The sequence below is a fragment of the Macrobrachium rosenbergii genome, chromosome 18 (genome assembly GCF_040412425.1).
Source record: "Macrobrachium rosenbergii isolate ZJJX-2024 chromosome 18, ASM4041242v1, whole genome shotgun sequence".
NCBI classification, from domain to species: Eukaryota; Metazoa; Arthropoda; class Malacostraca; order Decapoda; family Palaemonidae; genus Macrobrachium; species Macrobrachium rosenbergii.
The window spans coordinates 19,686,215-19,706,983 of NC_089758.1; the positions used below are offsets into that span (position 1 = coordinate 19,686,215).

General features: G+C 34.2%; 2 protein-coding genes across 4 annotated transcripts in view; both read left to right on the forward strand.

Annotated features, from left to right (window-relative positions):
- The window catches only part of LOC136848176 (uncharacterized), a 31,996-nt gene extending 25,246 nt beyond the window's left edge, over nucleotides 1–6,750 (forward strand). Inside the window, exons 14-16 of the mRNA XM_067120471.1 lie at nucleotides 264–393; nucleotides 1,626–1,754; nucleotides 2,985–6,750. Of these exons, the coding sequence (XP_066976572.1) occupies nucleotides 264–393; nucleotides 1,626–1,754; nucleotides 2,985–6,434 (3,709 nt within the window). The 3' untranslated portion in view covers nucleotides 6,435–6,750. The remainder of the gene's footprint in view (nucleotides 1–263; nucleotides 394–1,625; nucleotides 1,755–2,984) is intronic.
- Nucleotides 6,751–12,747: 5,997 nt separating this feature from the next.
- The window catches only part of LOC136848177 (COMM domain-containing protein 7-like), a 107,695-nt gene continuing 99,673 nt past the window's right edge, over nucleotides 12,748–20,769 (forward strand). For all 3 annotated transcript variants that reach the window (XR_010855962.1, XM_067120473.1, XM_067120472.1), the window contains exons 1-3: nucleotides 12,748–12,983; nucleotides 18,152–18,256; nucleotides 20,478–20,609. Coding sequence is in view for 2 of the 3 variants with exons in the window: in XM_067120473.1 (XP_066976574.1) it covers nucleotides 12,930–12,983; nucleotides 18,152–18,256; nucleotides 20,478–20,609 (291 nt within the window). In the remaining variant the exon portion in view is untranslated. The remainder of the gene's footprint in view (nucleotides 12,984–18,151; nucleotides 18,257–20,477; nucleotides 20,610–20,769) is intronic.

Genomic DNA, 20,769 nt, shown 5'->3' on the forward strand with positions numbered 1-20,769 from the left:
TAGAAAGGCTTCATAAAAGCTACGGGAAAGTTTTATTGAATGGGTTGTCTTCACAGCAATAAATATTAGAACCATTTCAGTATCAGAATAAATTTCATATTTCATAGTTACATTTTCAGTGAGACTATTTTTTCCTCTTTCACCCAGCAACATTTCCACTGGAAAAAAAATGTTTTTTTCAACCGTTGTTCTTTGCTTGATTCCTGTAAAATGCAATATTCACCCGTAACTGAAACATTCATCAAAACACATCATCCCTTCAGATCGAAATGGAGACAGAGCCACTGGTCGAGAGGATCTTATCATTCCTACATGAATATGGACGCTATGAACTTCCACTTGAACGACCGCAGCGCCTTGTCTCCGATCTTAGCCAACACCCGAGGAAAAAGAGTAAGTACTGAGCGGCGTTTATCATGGATTTAACGTTTTTAATTGACCATGAATCATTTCCCTGTAACTTTTCAACTTTGTTGGTCGGTGAAGAGAGTTCCCAAAGTTTATGTTCTTCATACTTGATTTATTTTATGATAGATAATGAATCAGTGCCGGTACTGGAGGGATTTGTAATTATTTGTGTTCCCAACAAACTTTGCATTTACTAAATAGTTGAGTTAATATTTTGCCATAATAAAAAAAAATCCTTCACATGATTTGTAGAGCTATAGCATAAAGTAGTCTCTTATGAGTACGTTAATTTATGCGAATAATAAACTACGGCTGTTATTGGACAGTCTTTCAAATTGTGGTCTCTGAACCAGGCATCAATTTGTATATTTGGTTTATAATAATTTAGAGAGCTTCCAAGCAATGCAAGAATTAGCTCATTGAATAATAAGCCTGCTCCTTTGGTATCAAAGCTAAGGTTTGTAGAAATGGTTACTTTTAGCAGACAATGTCAGAGTTTGCTCAGTGAATAATAAGCCTGCGCCCTTAGTATCTAAGCTTAGTCGGAATGGTTACTCCAGCTCGTAATTTTCTGAAAATAGATTCAGAAGGTGGGCGGATTCAAATCTATTTGAAATTTTCAGAAAATGCAGTTTCCTATATTAGGCTTACGAAGTAAATTCCAACATTTTAATTGTAAATATCGAAAATAAAAGTACCTCACTATCTCACTCTCCAAATCAGACTCTGCATGAGAATGTAATTGGCTAGATAACCTTATAGATAACGCAAAATCGAGATAGATAAGTATACCGCTTTATTATCTTATTATTTTATCTGGTTGAGAGTTTTTTTTTTAATTTACACGTCAGTTCTGTCGTTTAATGTACTTAGCAACTTTGCATAAGTTACTCCCTTATTTCACAGCCCATTAGACCGTAATTATTAGAAATAAATTATTAGAGGTATAGAGACAGTAATAAAATGACAAAATAAATGCTCTTACTGTAGTATAAAAAAAAGTACTGTAAATTGCTCGTGGGAACTCATTCTATGCAATTAGATAAGTAACAAAAGACCCAAAGAACTCTGAAACGCTCTACGAATTTCCACAACTGGGAGATGCATAACAGAACATTATCGCCTCTGAAACATACTTGAGCTCTGAATTGCATCGAGAAATTCTTTAGTTACCAAAAAGTTGCAAGGAAATGAAATAACACTGCCACCTTCCGCAGTCTCTCTTCTTCAGCGGAGAACACACGTCCACTGATCGGTTTGGTACGGTGGATGGCGCCCTCTTGTCTGGTGTGAGGGCAGCTCGCTGGGTCATGGACGAACACGCCACACAGGAGAAGCTGTTCTTGGTGAGTTTCTTGACTTTCGTTGGCCTCTTTCTCGACTTGGGAGGCTAGATCAAGTCTTTGGACCTTGTCCGTTATAATGAGGCAAATGGCCACTATGTACGCCACATTAAGCCTGCATTCAAGGGCGAGGATCATGTGTAGGTTAAAAGTCTATGCGTGATATAAAAAAAAAACACAGTTTGCTAAAGCTTGTAACATGCTGTGGGTCACAATGTACCAAAAGAGGCACAAGAGTGGTCCAGTGAGTGACAAAATTCCTTGGGTAATTTGTAAAGGACAAATTCAGGTGAATAACAATATCAAGAAGAGGTAAATATAGAAACAGATGTGACGCCAAACAAGCAAATGATTTACTAGATGGATTACAAATTGCCAGCTCCGATGACACGTTGCTTTGAAGAAAGGAATACATTGGTGCTGGGAGGAACGATACACCTGTTATAGACGTCAGATGTTGGTCTGCAAGTTTGAGAGTTTACGGGACATTCAGGTAAGCGCGAGAAAATTAGGAAGGATCATTTTGTTGAGAAACTGAATTTAGAGGTACAGACAAAACGCTAACGTTCTGCACGAAGCTTTTATTGGCAACCTCTTAAATGACAACTGTCTTGGGGTCCATACACGGCAGAAGCCACTGGTGTTTGTACCTGGAAATAATACTGTAGATTCAAAATATATAAGCATGTCAAAGGTCAGAGGATGACTGACACCCTTATCCCAACTAGTCTTGGCACCAAAGTCCTTTCACTTGATAAAAGATTCTTACCATATACTGTACACAGTTTTATATCTTCAGAATCAAAGCAGGTTGTGCCAAAGTTATAACCGAGGGACATTGGGGTTAATGTACTACGCTCAAACATATATGCAATGGCTATGGAACTGAATTAGATAAGCAATAATTGAGGCTAATTTTTTAACCATGCACCAGGGAGAATTTTATTTCAGGTTAGATTTAAATACTCCTAAGAGGCTTTAATTAATCGGGTGATTTTGGTAGTAGAAGCATATTTCTGTTACAAAAGCCTGGACTTTAGTCTCCAATCAATTGTTTTCCTTCCTTGTAGATAAACAGATTTGGCCACGTTCCTAAATATGAAGAATGCCTGGTATTCTACGCAAAGTAAAATGACATGTTGTCATTCTCTTGGGCTGGGAACTCTGCATAAAATCCCAGTAATTACAAAATCAATTGGCTTAAAATCCTTACATTTCTCGTTACGATTTCAGGTTGTCAACGGTGAGAGGAGAAGGTTGCTTCCACTAGACGACCAAAAGCTGAAAATTGATTACTATCAGTACTTTAAGAACCCGACCTCTGCATACCTAGGTGCTCTGGAAATTTCAGAAGCCCTAGAGAAGGAGAAAGAGAAAATTCAAGAAGAGAAGAAAAAATCTCAGGAGGAGCGGAAGGCTTCCAGAAAGGCTGCAAAGGAGAAAAGGAAACAAAAGAAAAACAACAAGTCCAAGACTACCCACGACAAGGAACACGTGACCACTGGCGATGAAGAACCAGCGCCCAATGGTGATGAAGAACCAACCTCCGCTGACTCTCAACAACCAGACACTCAGACTAATATGCCAGACACTATTCAAAAACGTTCAAGGTTAGGTGATTCCTATCCTGGAGAGCTACATCATCATAATTCAATGCCTTCATCACACTCTGCAGTTCCCGTTACCACTACCACCCTAGCAATAACTCCAAATTTTCACTCCTTTCCTGTACAAACATCAAGCCAAGTCTTATCTCAACCTGGGCCTATGTTTCAGAGCATGATGCCTTCATCAGCTGAGCACTACATGGCTGGGCACGATGATGAAGTGCCCGTTGTTTATTTAAATCCAGAGAGACACCAAGCAAACTACAATCCTGCCTTCAATTCTGATGTTAATGATGAAGTGTCTGTTGTTTATTTAGATGGGCAAGCACTGGATTCTGGGGAAAATGGGCATCCCTCAGTTGTGTACGTTGAAGGACCTTTGAATTCCCAACTGACAAGTTTGGTTGATGCTCTTACGATGAAAAAATCAAATTCCCACACTCTCTCCTCGCTACCTGATGAAAGAGATTCATTACCAACTACATCAAAGAAAAGAAAGAAAACAAGGACAAAAAAGAAAAAGGAGATGGCAGCTCGAGTAGAAGAAGGGAAAGAAGAGCCAAAGCCTGCAACAGGGGAAAAAGACTCTGTTGAAAATGGTAAAGGTAGATCTGAGCCCCTCAGGCAAAACAAGAAAAGAAAACGAAACAAGAAGAAAGGTAACAAAAAGAAAGGTAAGAAGAAGAAAAGAAGTAATAAGAAGAATGGAGAGAATAAACAGCAAAAACGTAACCATGAAGATGCCACCAACAGTAGAACACACACTTCTAGCCTCCATTCCAATTCACATAATCCATATTTGCCTTATCCTGGAGGAATAAATGATCCTTATTATTTACCTTACCGTGGACTCCATCCTATGGATCATTTCTCTATTTTGTCAAAGAGCCTTATGCTAGAAGGAATGAAAGAAAAAGCTAACTCTGCCAGCAAAGAGAAAAAGTTCCTGGAGAGAAAAAAGCTAACAAGTGAAGAGAACTCTGAAAGTTCTGAAATTGCAACCACAATCAGAACTCATTTTTCTGAGTCAGTAGCATCTCCTGCATCTCAAACATCAGAGTCAACCAGGTATCCAGAACTTGCATTTAGTACAAGTGAACAAAACAAGGTCTACAGTAACATTCCAAAACAAGAAAAATTTGAATTACCAGGTGGGCATCCCTTAGGAAGCTCTGGGGGACAATCATTAAATGGTTTTCAAAGCCCAACTCAGGATTTTCAGAGCCAACAAATTCAGGGTTTGAACAACCAACAGCACCAAATGTTTCATCCAACTATGAATCAGAATCCCAGTCAGCAGAACATCCACAGCAGTTCGTACCTGAACCAGCAAAACTATGGAAATATGCATTCAGCAGGGCAACAGATGCCACCAGCTCTTTACAAAGGCCTAATAAGTACTCACGGTCAACAAAATACTCCGCATTTGAATTTCAATTCCCAATTAAGCGGCCACTCCAATTCACAAAGTTCACTTCTGCCTAACCAACAACATTCTCCCCTCCCGTATGCCTTAAACAACCACGAGAACCGTTTTAGACAGCAGAGTTATAATGATGGCTTTCCCTTGGGCTCGGATTCTGGTTTGAAATATGGTAGCTTTGAAGGAATGACACCCCATCCTGATTATAGCTTACAGCTGAACCACCCTGCCACCCAACAACAACCATTTAGAGGTTACATGGGCATAAACAAAGAAAATGAACCACGAGATAGTGTTCACCTTGTTAACCCCCCACGTAACAATGATCAAGATGATACAGGAGACAAAGCTGACCATACATCAAACAACTCCAAAATTCCAGAGGCTATAACTGAGGAGGAGGAGAGCGAGATACCATCTAAAACCAGAAGCGAAAGTCGAGAAAGAGATGGGAATAAGAGTCAAGAGCAGAGTACCAAAGCTGATGCCGCGTCTCGTGAAAGAAAACGGAATCGAAAGAGACCAAATAGATATCCATTTCATCAAGGGAGAAATAGGAATTCTTTCTTGAACAGGCAAAGATACAACAGAGCGCCAGGACAACAACCTTTCATTATCATACCTGAGTCATCACAACTATTGCTTGGCAGAAACAACTATGCTGAAGAAAAGAGCCCTTCAGCATCAAAAGAAGTCAAGTCATCTGAAGTAAAAGTGACCACGAAAAAATCTGAAACTGCCAAAGAAAACGTTGAGAATGGCAAAAACTCTAAAGAGACACAGGAAAATACAGCTGCTGGAACTATTACAGAAATTTATCCGGAAACAAACACAGCAAAATCAGTACCTCAGACTGAGAAGTATGATGTCACCAGAAATGTAGGATTAGATCCACCTTTCAACCCAGAACCACCTGTTGTGAATAGTAATCAGTATTTTCAGTATCCACCCCATCAAAACGGCTATCCAGTGATTCCTGCACATAGTCATTTTCCTTTCTTTTATCCTGTACCTTATTATAATCATTTCATGAATAATGCTGCTTCCCATGCAGTTCCCCCACCAGAAAGACCTGGGGCGCCCAAATCCCTAGAAGTAATAGACCCAGTTGTAAATGTGACTGACAATATCGATGCTGTACAAGAGTCATCGTCCTCTGCTCCTCGCCTAGAGAAGCAGAATGATGTTCAAGCAACCATACTATCACCCGTTCCAGAAGTAGAATCAAACCACAATAGTCGAAGTTTTCCTGGCCAAATGCCTCAAGAAGAAGCTGACACAATGAATCCTGAAGAAACAGACGAAATTACTGATATTAAAGAAGATGAAAAATATAAAGAGAAAAATAGAAAGAGAAAGCAGAAAAATCGTAAGAGAAATGAAAACTCGAAATCACGAGAGTTGAGGCTTTCCACTTTTTCGGAAGAACCTGATACTGATTTACATAACACAGCTGCAGAGAAAGATATTCCATTCAATGAAGATATTCTACAGCCGTTTGTTGAAAATGTCTCGAGTGAAACGCATCCAGGATTTGTGAAAATAAACACAACTTCCAGTGAAAAAACAGGAGTAAACAATACTGATACAGGTCTTTCAGGTGCTTCTAATATCACTTTAGTGTCGGAAATGCATAACTCACAAGAGAGGTGATAAATATTCAATAAACTTAATAAAAGGAAATCATAATTTCTAATCAACTGTGACTGCCATTTTGTACAAAGTTGTGTCCGAAACTTTTCATGAAGAAATGTCCTATTTTAATATTGTGAGTATAAGCCCTGATCCATAGTTTAAGATAAATTATATAGTGTTATAATGATTTGAGAAGTTTTGAATGGTTTGGTGTTTTCAAAGGTTTTAAACTCTTCTGGAACTTCTCTGCATTTGTGCTTTGAACATGTTCATTGAACAATTCCGTTATCGTGAAGCATCATAAAATGGAACATGTACTGAGGTATAAGATTACTGTACACGTTTTCTTTGCCTTCTTGCAAACGTCGTTTATTCATTTAGATTTTTATTCAGAAAATGAACACAATCAAGGAGTAATGAATTCCAAGTTATTACAACCTGATGGCGCTGTGTAAAAATTGAGTCAAATTTAACTGGAGCATTGCATTACCTAACATTACCAGTCTCACTTCCAGAATAGAGGTTTGATGATTATAACTCTATCTGAGGAAAATTTTTAGAGATCTTTACTGTGATTTGAAGAGCGCAGTCACTAAAGTTTTCTGTCCAGGCTAACTTTTGAAGTGACAGTAGGTTCTTTGTACATCTTGCTCATGAGGTTCAGTCGAAATTTTTTCTTAGAGTGGAACCTCTAAGGTAAATAAGAAACTAAGATAATTGTTGTAAGAATTAACTTTTTATTCGGTCTTCTATAAGCCACCAGTAGATGATTGAGAAGTTATATAAGACTGCTTTGAATCTTAGGCCTAGCACTTGTCCTCTCACCTTACAGCGGAAGGATACGTGATTTCTTTTTAATTACTCCCATCTTGGTGAACGATTTAGGAATGTGTTTTACAGCACTCCTAAAACAATTTATTAATCTGAGTGAGATGGTCATGATTACTCTTTTTATAGTAATGCCAGATACTATAGTAAAAAAATTAAACGTCCAAGTAATGAGCCTCAAGCTGAATTGTATGCCATTGGTGAGTCATCAACTCGAACTGCTGACCTAAAATTTTGTGGCTATTGGCCCAGAAATTCTTTGACAATGTTTTGACCTTGTTGATGGCGTTCGTAGCCTTTTCAAGTTCAGTGTCTAGAATATTAAGCAAGAAAAGGGGTTGTTTAAGGTCTTGCCTAACAGGGAAGCGAATAAGTTATTGTTGCATTCAGGAGGGCCACAATCTAGGGTATAGAGAAGGCTAAGTGCTGAGATGAAAAAAAATCTCCACCCTCTATAACAATCATATGAAATATTTATGCACTGCATATAGAGTCCATTTAGCAACTTCTAAGTACCCAGACAGAGATCTTCTGCACCACTAGAACCGAGAGGATTCATATGTATAAAATAATCATTATTTGTATCTATGGTGAAGAGATTGAAATAGGGCTAGCTCCCTAAAGCAAGATCGGTCAACACCGAAACTACCTTCTAAAAGAAAACCTACGATTCGAAGAATGCAGAATCTTTGCTAAGGATTTAGAAATCTGCACCCTTCCTTCAGACCACAATTGTGAAAATCCAGTCATTGTAATTTGTTTCGTGTATATATATATATATATATATATATATATATATATATATATATATATATATATATATATATTTATATATATATATATATATATATATATATATATATATATATATATATATATATATATATATATATATATATATATATATATATATACTAATTTGTTTATCAGAAGTGGATCCAGAGTAGTAAAAGCCACTAACACTTATACTTCACTACTGAATCGTTGGTTTGTCGGATAAGGTGAGAAAAAAAACACTACTTTGAATATTTCTATTCTAAAAGTGCCAGTGACTAGGAATTCAAATGGACCCATTTCGTACTAATCTGAGGAAAATCATCAATTAAAGTAATGAATTTACCTATTAATTCATTACAAAAAAATAATAAAAGTTTCAAAAGGCATACACATGCATAATTATATACAAGTAATGGGTAACAAAAAATTGAAATAGATAAATAAACAAATGAAAAACAAATTAATTAATGAATGAAAACAGAAACAAATTAGTCAACAGCTGCCATCTAAAATAATTAGAAATAAAATTATAAACTTCTGAAAACGTCAGTTTTCAAACTTCGCACAGGGCTTCTTAGAAGTTACCGGGAGGGAGTTTAGAACATCCTTCGAGCATCAAACTTTGGAAATGGAATATTAGATAACATCGGTAAAAAAGGAAGCTACGCCTGAGGTACTGAGGACGAATCCTAATGGGGTTTAAGCAGACCCTGAACGAAAAGATGGTTTATTTGTTCCTTTGACGCTGAAGAAAAAAATTGATGGTTTTACTCAGATTAGTGCGAAACAGGGCTATTTGAATTCCTAGTCACTGGCACTTCTAGAATAGAAATATTCACAGTAGTGCGCTTTTTGTTACCTATTAAGTATGCCTTTGTTTATCTGTCATATGACAAGATTGTCAGATGTATATAGTTTTCCATATATTTGTCTTTTGTATGTTTATTTATTTACAACTCAATCTATTGATAAAACCCTGTCTATTCATCAACGAGTAAAGTTACCTGATATGAGTATTTATGCGTTGTTATTTTTCCCGTCTTTTTTTGAGCTCCTTGGTTTCTTTGCAAGAAGAGCTCATTCTGAGGTCTAACTTCTGCATGCACTCAATATCTGTTAGGTTGTGTAACTTAAGCAAAATCTCTAAATGCTTAAAGGTATACTGGAGTTAGCAGTTGGATGGGGTTCTAGATTGGTAGTTTATGTAAATGATCTCTCAAAGTAGCTCTAATGACCTATTAGGATTTCGTTTTTACTGGTGTAGGTCATCTGGAGAGTTAGATGCACATACATGCATACATACATTTCTATATGTATATATATAAATTTATTTATATTTATATAATGTATGCACGTATATATATGTATGTATGTACGTATGTGCATCTAAATCTTCAGATGATCCACAACAGTAAAAACGAAATGCTAATAGGTCATAAGAGCTACGTTGAGTGAGGTCATTTACAAAATAACCAATATAGAACCCTGTCCAGCTGCTAACTCCGGTACCTTTAAGCATTTGGAGATTTGCTTAAAGTTCCACAACCTAACAGATATTGAGTGCATGCAGAAGTTAGACCTCAGGATATATAATATATATAATATATAATATATAATATATGATATATAATATATAATATATAATATATAATATATAATATATAATATATAATATATAATATATAATATATAATATATAATATATAATATATAATATATAATATATAATATATAATATATAATATATAATATATAATATATAATATATAATATATAATATATAATATATAATATATAATATATAATATATAATATATAATATATAATATATAATACATAATATATAATATATAACATATAATATATAACATATAACATATAACATATAACATTTAACATATAATATATATGTGTGTATATATCCATATATATATGTATATATCTATATCATTATATATATGTATATATAAATATGTATATGTATATAAATATATATGTATATTATATATATATATATATATATATATATATATATATATATATATAATATTCAGTATATATACAAAATCCACGAAGAAAAGAGAAACAATGGAGTGCTGCAAGACCTTTCGACTTATAGTCCTTTACTTAGCAGACTGAAGAAATATAAAAATAAGTTTACAAAGAAAGCTTATATAAATGACAGATGGGGATAACAAAGGAAAAAATATGCACCTGGAATCCAACACAATTGAACAATTAGTAGAACTGCCAAACCAGGATAAATATTTAAGAGGTTTTTACAAAGGATTAGGCTCAACCATTCAGAAGCAGGGACATGATAATTAAAAGATTATACTATACAAGGAGGTGATTGACCACCATAAAAGTGCAACTCAGGAATTCACTTTCCTTTTAACAATAACAATTTTTGCAAGATGAATATTTTTACAGCAAAATTATATTAAACATATGAATACATAGAAAATATGTATAAGGTAACTAATTAGCTTGCCTTATTTTAGTGGTTTTGAAAACATAAAATCATTGTTAAACTCTTTTAATGTCAACCTCGTTTTTCCCTATAATAACACACTAAAAGGAATGTTAATAAAAAATAGCCTTAAAGAAAACAACAACATAATATAATATATAAAATTCCATGTTTGGACTGAACCTCCTTTTATATTGGCCAGTCTAGCAAGGATTTAGATTTGCATGTTAAACAACATAAGTATTTGTCAAAACTGGGCAAACATCCAATGCTACAGTATATTCATTCATTTAAGTGAAAACTCTCACAGGATAAATTGGACTGAAAGTTCAGTGATTGCCAGATCAAAAGATTTCTTTCACGAAATCTTTTAGAATCTGCTATTATACAGCTTACTTCAATTTGCAATTTTAACCTTAGCTCTGGCATGTATTATTTGGACCCTGTGTTAGAAAAATGTTCAAGAACGACCTAAAAGATAAAATCCCTGACTTATTTACAAATTAGTTACTATAAATACATTTTCTATGTATTCGTATGTTTAACATAATTTTTTTGTAAGAATGTTCATCTTACAAAAATGTTTATTATTTAAAAAAAAGAATTATTGAGTTGTACTTTTATAAAATATTTTGGTGGTCAGTCACTTCCTTGTATAATCTTTCAATTGGCCTGTCCCTACTTCTGAACAGTTAAACTTGATCCTTTGTAAAAACCTCTTAAATATTTAACCTGGTTTTGGCAGTTCTACTAATTCTTCAGTTGTGTTGGATTCCAGGTACATATTTTTTACTTTGTAAACTTATTTTTATATTTCTTCAGTCTGCTAAATAAAAGACTATAAATCGAAAGGCCTTGCAGCACTCCATTATTTCTCTTTCCTTCATGGATTTTGTCTTTATTTATATATTCGTATATATATATATAATTTTATATAATATATATATATATATGTATATATTATATATATAGTATATGTATTATATATATTATATATATATATATATATATATATATATATATATATATATATATATATATATATATATATATATCTAGTACTAAGTGCTGGATTGTTTGGTCTTGGAAGAGTCTGTCAATGCAGAGGGTTGTCAGAACTATGAGATGTATTATACGGCTAATTGAACTACATAACTAGAAATTAACATCATGAACTAGGATCTAATATTTAATAAAACTCAAGTTTTCATCCAAAAACTGAAGATGCAAGTCAGCTGATGGAGACCAAAGAAAGGGGAATAGCATTTTAAACATAGGAGAATCAGAGAATGAAATATTTCCTCAGGATAGACAGGTCTCTAAGAATCTTGAAAGACTATCTCAAATTATATAGTATATATATATATATATATATATATATATATATATATATATATATATATATATATATATTGTATATATACAGTATATATATATATATATATATATATATATATGTATATATATAATCATGAAGCTACAAATGTAGCTTAATATCAAATTCACACTACCTTGGGAGTATCCCGATGGGGAATTATCAACGAAGGGGAATTTATAAGTGATAAATGGATTGGTACTGCCGGGTCGCGATCCCACGACACAGAACTTATCCAGTAACTCCAGTCGACGTTCTACCACTGAGCTATCTTGATAGCTCAGTGGTAAAACAGTGAGAACTGCATATTCCGTGACTCTTATCAAGATACATATAAAGCCTATAGGACATAAGCACAATTAGGTCTATAAAACATGATAACCCAGACTCCTCATATATTCCGAAGTAAAACAATGCCGATATTTCTTGATAATCAGCAATTGTAATAAAAGATCATATTTATAAGTGATTTTTTTGTTCCAGTTTGCCGAATCCTTCAAAACGTGGATACGTAATGGCTGGTTAACTGAAAATTGCAATTTTTTTAAAACTGAAAGCTAAAATAACAAGAAGAAATCAAACTGGCCAAAGGAAGATGTGACACACACGAAAGTAACTTATAAGTTAAGGAGTTTAAGGTTGTTTTGTCTCTGTTGATCAGTAGGCAAAAAATTTATTGACAACTTACGTGATAAGTTCTGTAGACGGAGTTTTTTTATGCAGTAATTTTATCGCTGAGTGTCCTAGTTTAAGATTCATCGTAGAATTTTATGAAAGCACACATTTATAAAATACAACAAAAGGATATTTTTAAATTGTTTGATTGATTGGTTTTTGGTTCTTCAACGCTCAAACCTTCAACACAGTTGCGAGCATTCTCTCTGTGTTTTGTTTACCTTTTGGTTTTGGGTTGCGTTCTTCTTCTTTCCGAAAACTTTCAATAACGGCGTGTTTTTGAAACGCCTCCTTTACTCTGACCTCTACAACTTACGTGATTATTGCGGTCAACTGTATTTGTCGTATGGTAACGAAATCTGTCTAGTTTAGACTGCCGAGAAATATGCAGAGTTCTGTGACGAATAATGTTCAACTTCTTGCTCAGTTAACCAGTGATGTAAGTAGCTTACTACTAGGCTGTAGACATACTAGCCTAAGGCACTATTAGGCTATGAACGCGTTGTGGTTGTTAGGCCATTTTGATTGTTTGGTTTCAGACTTCTACTGTATAGCAGCCGTAATTACAGTATATACCAACAAATATGCATTTGAATGACAGCCTACCTCAGGGTGTGTTAATCTGGTAAGAGATGTAATCGACCAAGGTCTCCAGGCTAGGGTATAGCCTAGGCCTGCATTTGACTGGCAGCCAACCAGCACAGGGCTCTTCTGATAAGCTTGTAATAGCCATACGTTTACGTTGGTTGATTGATGTAGGCCGTAGAATTTTCAGCCTAAGCCCCAAACCCCAGCTGCTCTGGGGCTTGGATAACATAGGCCTATGTAGGAAACTCGGAGCCTATTAGGCGGTGTTTGCATTCAGGGGTTAAAAAAAAATTTAAATGTAAATGAGGCGGCTGCACTAATATGTTGGTTTGTAATATATTTTTTCTACCAAACAGTATAGAAAATGGTGTATATAGGCTAATGCAGTACAGAAGAGATAATTTGAGAAATATACTGAGGTAGGCCTAATGAGAAATTTAACTTTTGTGTTAAATTTTACATTCCTCCTCGAGAAGCCAGTACTAAACATGGAGTCCTGAGGAGCTTCCACCATGTATAGTACCAGGCCCTGGGGATGAACATTAAAACGTGAACAAAAGACGGTAAATTTCTCATTATCTCAGTACATTTTTCAGATTATCTTAACTGCAGTGCATTATATACATCCTTTTCTATAATGCTTAAGCAAAAAAGTATATTAATAAACAATATCTTTGTGTGGCTGTCTCCTTAAGCCAATTTTTGGCTTAGGTTGTGAACCTCAGCTGCTCTGGGACTTGTGTATGTAGGAAACTCAAAGCCTAGTAGCTCCTATTTGCACTCAGGGATAAAAAAAATTAAAGGATACATTGAAACCTAACCTTCCATAACCTAACCTTGACCAGAATGCTATGTCCTACCTGAGTGGCTTGTGGGCATGGACCCCAACCTTAACCTGAGCTTGAAAAACAAATAAAAAGTTTAAAAGTAAGTTCACTGACAGATCTAAAGGGTGAACTGAATTTAAACCAGAAACTGTAGGACTTAAAAGACATAATGAATGATTGACCCTAATAGTTCACAGAGACACTGCTTACTACATACGCAGCCATACCCCAAACTCAAGTGAGGTTAGGTTCCAGAACTCCTCGCGGAAGGTGAATTTTCGCGTAAGTTTGGCAAGGTCTCTAAAAATGCTAATAAATGCTTATTTCTAAAGTTTAAACACTAAATATGACCCTAATCATGCTCCCAAATTATTAAGTTAACTTTTAATGAAATTAAAGTTACTGTAATTTCATTTAAAAGTTAGCTTAATACTTTACCCTTAAAAAAAGAAATAAATGGTTGACATAAAAATAGAGAGCTGGAAGAGAATTTCTGTCTGGCTCCCCTTCCGACCAATCTATTTTTAGAGCATCTTCTCAACTTCTTTTTAATAACTTCTTTATTCTATGTCTCTTTCTCCTTGTTCTGAAATGCTTTTTCATGAACAGACAGTGTTTTTTATTCTGACTAATACAACTATTAGTTATTATGTCTGTGTTTTAGAACGTATTTGCCACACTAGCGCATTTACACTTCGTAGACGCTACAGGTAAAATTAGATCAATTTAAACTATCTACTGTACAGGTGAAGACATACAGAGAAATAATAAGTTGTAAAAATGTGTGAGCGCTAACTATGAACGAGAGAGAGAGAGAGAGAGAGAGAGAGGTTGTCCTTACTTAAGGAGTGAAATTATTTATCAATTATTACGGAGACTGAGAGAATAACATGAGAGAGAGAGAGAGAGAGAGAGAGAGAGAGAGAGAGAGAGAGAGAGAGAGAGAGAGAGAGAGAATTACAAGAAACCCTTGACTACTAATCAGCAACACTGCCCTTCTTGTCATGTTAAAGTGACATGTCTGACAGCTTTTGCCTTCGACCGTCTTACAGAAGATGAGGGAAAAATATTTGTTTGTTTAAAATACGTATCACATACGAATTTTGTAGTACGGTTATATTATTATTATTATTATTATTATTATTATTATTGTTATTATTATTATTATTATTATTATTATTATTATTATTATTTAATCTTCTGAATCTTATTAATATTTAAAAATTAATACTTATTATTAGGTAAAAAAAAAATTTTATCATAGAAAACAAAGAAACATACAGTATACATGTACCATAAAAATTCTCTCATCTCAGTAAAAGAGAGAGAGAGAGAGAGAGAGAGAGAGAGAGAGAGAGAGAGAGAGAGAGAGAGAGAGAGAGAGAGAGAGAGAGAAATTATTACTCTTATTATTTAATGTTATTTACTTTACAAATTAAAGCTTGAAAACGTATGAATTACATATATTAAACATAAACACTTTTTCAGGGTTTCTCAGTATTTGCAAATGTTTGCGTGTCTGTGAAAAACTCGTGTATGATTATTAGTTAGGTTCCAATGAAAAGTTTGCATGTCTGTGAATTCGCGCAACTCAAGTCGCGCAAGTTCGGGGTATTACTGTACAAGGATGATTTTTCCAAAATTACTGAAACACCTAATACATCCTAACCTAATGTTCCTTTACCCTACCTTACCTATTATATAATATATAGACTCCCTTATTCATTATGGATATTTGTATTTTCTACCACTTATGAGGTAGCATATTACTGCCCCCCCACCCCCACAGTCTGCAGTCATCACTAGTATACATGAATGAAAATGTCATCACAGATCGCAGTAGTAGGAGGGATTAGTTATATAGCAAGCTTAATTTGTAAAACTAAAAAGCTAAGCTAAATTTGTATGAGTGGAGGTATGCAAATGGTGGCACAATGAATAAAATGACAAATATTGAATAGATATATCATGTAAAAATGTGTATTTTCAAGAAAAATTTATTTTGGAATGTTAAGAGTATTACAGTTAAGTAGACTGCATTGTTGTAAATACTGAGTAGCCTAGCCTAGCCAAGTCCTGGCCTATCCTATGTTAATGTAATGATATGACAGTAGCATGAAAACTAGGCTGTAGTTTTAATTCTGCTTGTGTTTAGAGCTAAAGTATATATTTTTTAGCATTATTGCTGGTGCAAACTAGTTGTTTGGGATTTTTCCCTAATTGTTGCTCATATATCCACACTAACAGTCATAGGAGACTTGTTATGGACCAACAATAATAGTGAACTTTTCAAAAATCACAAGGCAGGTGAACAATTAAGATCACTCATGTGTGTATGCCAAAAAAAGTATAAAGCAGGAAAGTGAAGGATACATCCAACCTATTCTAACCAAAGACGGCAAAATAATCCGGCATTGGTATTCACAGGGTTGCATCCTCACCTGATCTAAATTAGGATGCTGATTCCTACTAAGCTGATGATTGCTTGGCCTATAACTTAACTTTGAAGTACCTAACCTAATCTGAGGTGTCACATCTCATCTGACTGGAGGAGAAGGCAGTGTACTTGCCTAACCCACCATATATTTTTTATTTTTTGTAAATTTTCAGGAATATTTTCATGTGCTTTGAATGTCTGAATAATTAAGAGGGTTGTTTGTATGTCACTAACAAAGTAAGTAAAGTTGGTTCACTTTTCATTATTACTTGGAATATTTAGATATTGTAAGTACTTGAAATTATAGCTCAAATAGGTGTATATTTCATAAATTACTTTATAAAATAAGACCATTGTTCCTTGTCACATTTGAAAATTCATTGTTATTGCTGTTGCACTAAGAATAGCACTTCTCGTACTGAGAGGAGTCTGAAAACATCTGGGAATGTAACCATGTAACCTTTTGGAGTAACCTTTTGAAGTTTTAATGAGCCAAAGATATATAATTATTAGGTTTCTCAAAGTCTTCATACATATAATAATAAATATGCCCTTCACTCTTCATAAGAAAATGATGTTAAAATCATCATCATCATTCATCGAGTGATGTGATTTAATTTGGTTTTGGGAAGAAGCTAATGTATTAAAATACAGCATTACCACAGTATATTTTAAATATTTTACTGCAGTGTTACCTTTGCCTGTTAGTTAAAATAATGTTGTAAGGGTATTGAAATTAGGAAATTAGAGAAGTAGAAGTGTATAATGCACTAACTTGGTTAAGTTTATGTACAGTAGTAAAATAGATTAGGCTATCATACTGGAAATGCTTTTTATAGGCTACACAGAAATTGCCGCTGATAATGTTTTGTACAGGTGTAATGAACACTGTAAAGGTCTAGGATTGTCTAAAACCTAGCCAGTTTAGTGGTTTAGAACGACAGTACATACCTTTTCAGCCAGGTTCTAAAAGCATACTAAAGTTAAATAAAATTCCATGTCAAATTATTTCTCACCAGGGTGTAATCAGAATTGGGCCATTTGATGGTACTGGATGAATTATGTGGGTATTGGTTTTGTCTGCATATGAATTACATGAGGGAGACTCTCATTATGAGAGATATTGGGTACTGTTCCAGGGATATTGGGTGCTGTTCCAGGAAAATGCAAAATTTTCAAGTCTTTGATTTCATCCAAGTTTACATGTACAGGCAGTCAATGGTTTGCGACGGAGGTTCTGCTCCGACGCTGCATCATAAGCCGAAAATCGTTGTAACACTAAATATTGTCAAAAATCATAAGAAAACCCTACTTTTAATCATTTGGGGTCTTGTAAATGATGTAAACTGCATTTTTATTGAGTTTTTCATTAAAAAAAAACTCCAAATTTTGACCATTCTGCCCTTTTGGAGCCATATTTCTTCTGTCAGATTGGTGTCATAAAACCGGAACATGCCTTGTAACCCAGGAAATTATTTTTGATGAATATGTTTGAAGAACGTCATAAGCTCAGAACGTCATAAGCCGAGCCCGTCATAACCCCGGGGATTGCCTGCATTTCTTGGTGTTTCTTGGTTATATGTTGCACAAATACTAAGAACGGTCATGTATTGAGCATTTGTAATCTACTTCATATAAATGTATCAAATACTCTATTCTGAAAAAATACCGAAATGTATTTATGTATTTCTTTATTCTTTTGTAATTATTTCAGGTTTGATATAGGTATCAATACTTAAAGAAGTTTATTTTCAGGGTTTTCTGGCAGCTTTTGATGATAGTCTCAAGCTCATAGAGATAAATATGAGAAGGAAAAAGGAATCACCTTTCCCCAATGTTCGGTCAAAGAAGGATGAAACTGTAAGTAACATGTAAACAGTATTTGAGATGGTGGGGCAATATACACGTTTCTTATTTTATGAGGAATTATTGCTTACATTTTGACTGAGTAACTGAACAATAGTTGTATCATAAATGAAGAGCTTGGTTCATTTCCAAGGATTACCATCCTTTTCTGGTAGGGGAGGGCCCTTTCTTTATGTCATCGTTTTTCATTTATCTAGATGACTTACTATCCATGTTTCTTCCTGTAGTTTGGCAGCCAATCAGGTTTCTTTATATGAGAAGGCGACCAGTCATTTTTTTCTCTTCTGTATTAATTTTTTTTGTATAAAGTTAATATACCTTTTTCTAGTTGTCACTGAGCTGGAGGAAGAATTAAAACGAGAAGTTGGCCAAGATCTTTTTCATTCTAATACTTCCTCAGGTGGGAGAGCACGAAAACTCATGGTCAGCTTCATGTTTCAATCCTTCCTTCAGCTCAATGACAGCTTGAAACATTGGAAGTTCAAGGGATAGATTGTCAGCCTTTTTAGTTATGTTTAATAGTGGCAGGAGATGAGAGCAATGGTTTTTTGCTTTTTCAGGCAAAAGATAAGGGAACTAATGTTTGATGATAAATGCTAAAGCACAGTTGACAAATAATGCTATTTGAGTAATTATTTTAAATTCAACATTGTTTAATGTTAAGAATATATCCATAGGGCTTTTGTCTTTGCTTTTTGGTTTTCATGTTTAGATATGATTAGCTTAGGCGAAGGTTGATGCAGTATATATCTGCATTGTATCCTGTTCTTTTCTTGTTGTTTTCTGTTAATTACAGTACCTTCATATAATGAGACATTTTAATCATGATGTTGAAATAAACCTTTGCACTGAAAAGTACCCTCATTGGTGCCCTCGATATAGTTCAAATGACTGTTCAGAAAAAATTGTTGAGACAACAAGAAATGTGTTACATATATGCCTCATTGGACTGGAGTATTGTGGGATAGTTGCTAAGATAGGCTAAAATACTTGGACAAGAAAAGGATGATAAAAAAATCTAGAATTCACTCGGTCTTAACAATTTAAGAAATCAATGCATATCTTGGCATTACGTCCACTGCTCTCTTTCGTTTTGGTCACAAAGTTGTCATTATATATTCTGTAGCTTTTAGTGGTTAGATTCATAGAATATTAGGACATTGATGGTAAAGATGTTGGATGAGCATCTCCAGCACTTAGTCATAACAATTATGTTGAACAAATGGAATTAGGACCAATCACCTTACTTATAAATAGTGATCTGCCATAAGTAAAATGAAATTTTGGTATTTTTAATAAAAATTTTAGGTAATTTTAAGATCTGTAAAAAAATTTCTTTTATGGGTACATGCCTATAGTCCACAACGTAGATATTAAAATGAATGTGTGTGTGGTGGGGGATACAGAACACTGTCTTGTGTTGGGGAGGTTTTACTGAATATTAAGCATTGCTTTGTTTTTTTAATTCAGTGATTAGGTTTCTATCAGGCATTGGTATTGAGGCTAAAGTGAAGTGAAAGGTCTGTATTAAGCTCAAAAGGAATTTCATATTGCCATACAAAGGACAAAATTGTTCACTATTGATATATACTTCTCTGCAATTCCTTTCAAGGTATTTTAGCTGGTAGTAATTTTATAGAGTGTATTGTAGTTATAGTTTTTTATAACTCTCTTTAATATATTCATTACCTTACGTCTATAACCAACATCTCAAAGTCATACTACAGTATATTGTTGAGCTTTAAACTTTATTTATAATCATTCTCATATCTTACAATAAACAAATACCATTAACTTGGTTGAAGGCAGTGTGATTTGTCAGTATATCATCCTTCAATTCTTAGATTTACTAAAGCCCACTAGAGTTAGCTAATGCTTACTTCTCTCCATTATTAGTCATCAGAGTCCTTTGTTTTGAACTACCACATTAGTGGTTGTTTACTTTTTATAAAGAGGTATGTAACTTAAGTCTTGAATAACTTAGGCACTAAAGGTTGGGACATGTTAAATATCAGAGAGTATCTTGTCAGAATCAGATGTTGTTTATGTAGATTACATTACAGTGCACATTTTTTCTGTTAGTAGCTTAATGTATCTTTTGAAGTTCTTTTGGATTGTTTAACTTAACAGACTTTGATACAGGTTTCTCATATGCTGCTGTATATTTTTTTTGTTCTACAGAGTTAATGCTCATAGATAATCTGTATTTTATTAGTTAGCAGGTGCTGAAGCTTTGTGTGGTATTTTTGAAACCCTGATTCAAGAAGGTACCACCCAGGAAGAATTAGAAAAAGAATTGCTAACTCATGGACTTCAAAATCAGAAAGTTAATCTCCTTACATCCCAGGTAAGTGTTAACATTTTTATGATTGAATATGATATGCGCAGTACTCTTATTATTTTATGCCTGTACAGTGAACATACCACTTAATTACATATTTTATACCACCCAGAATAGCAAGAGTTAACCATAGTTGAGGTTTTCAGTAAATGAATTAAATCTGAAT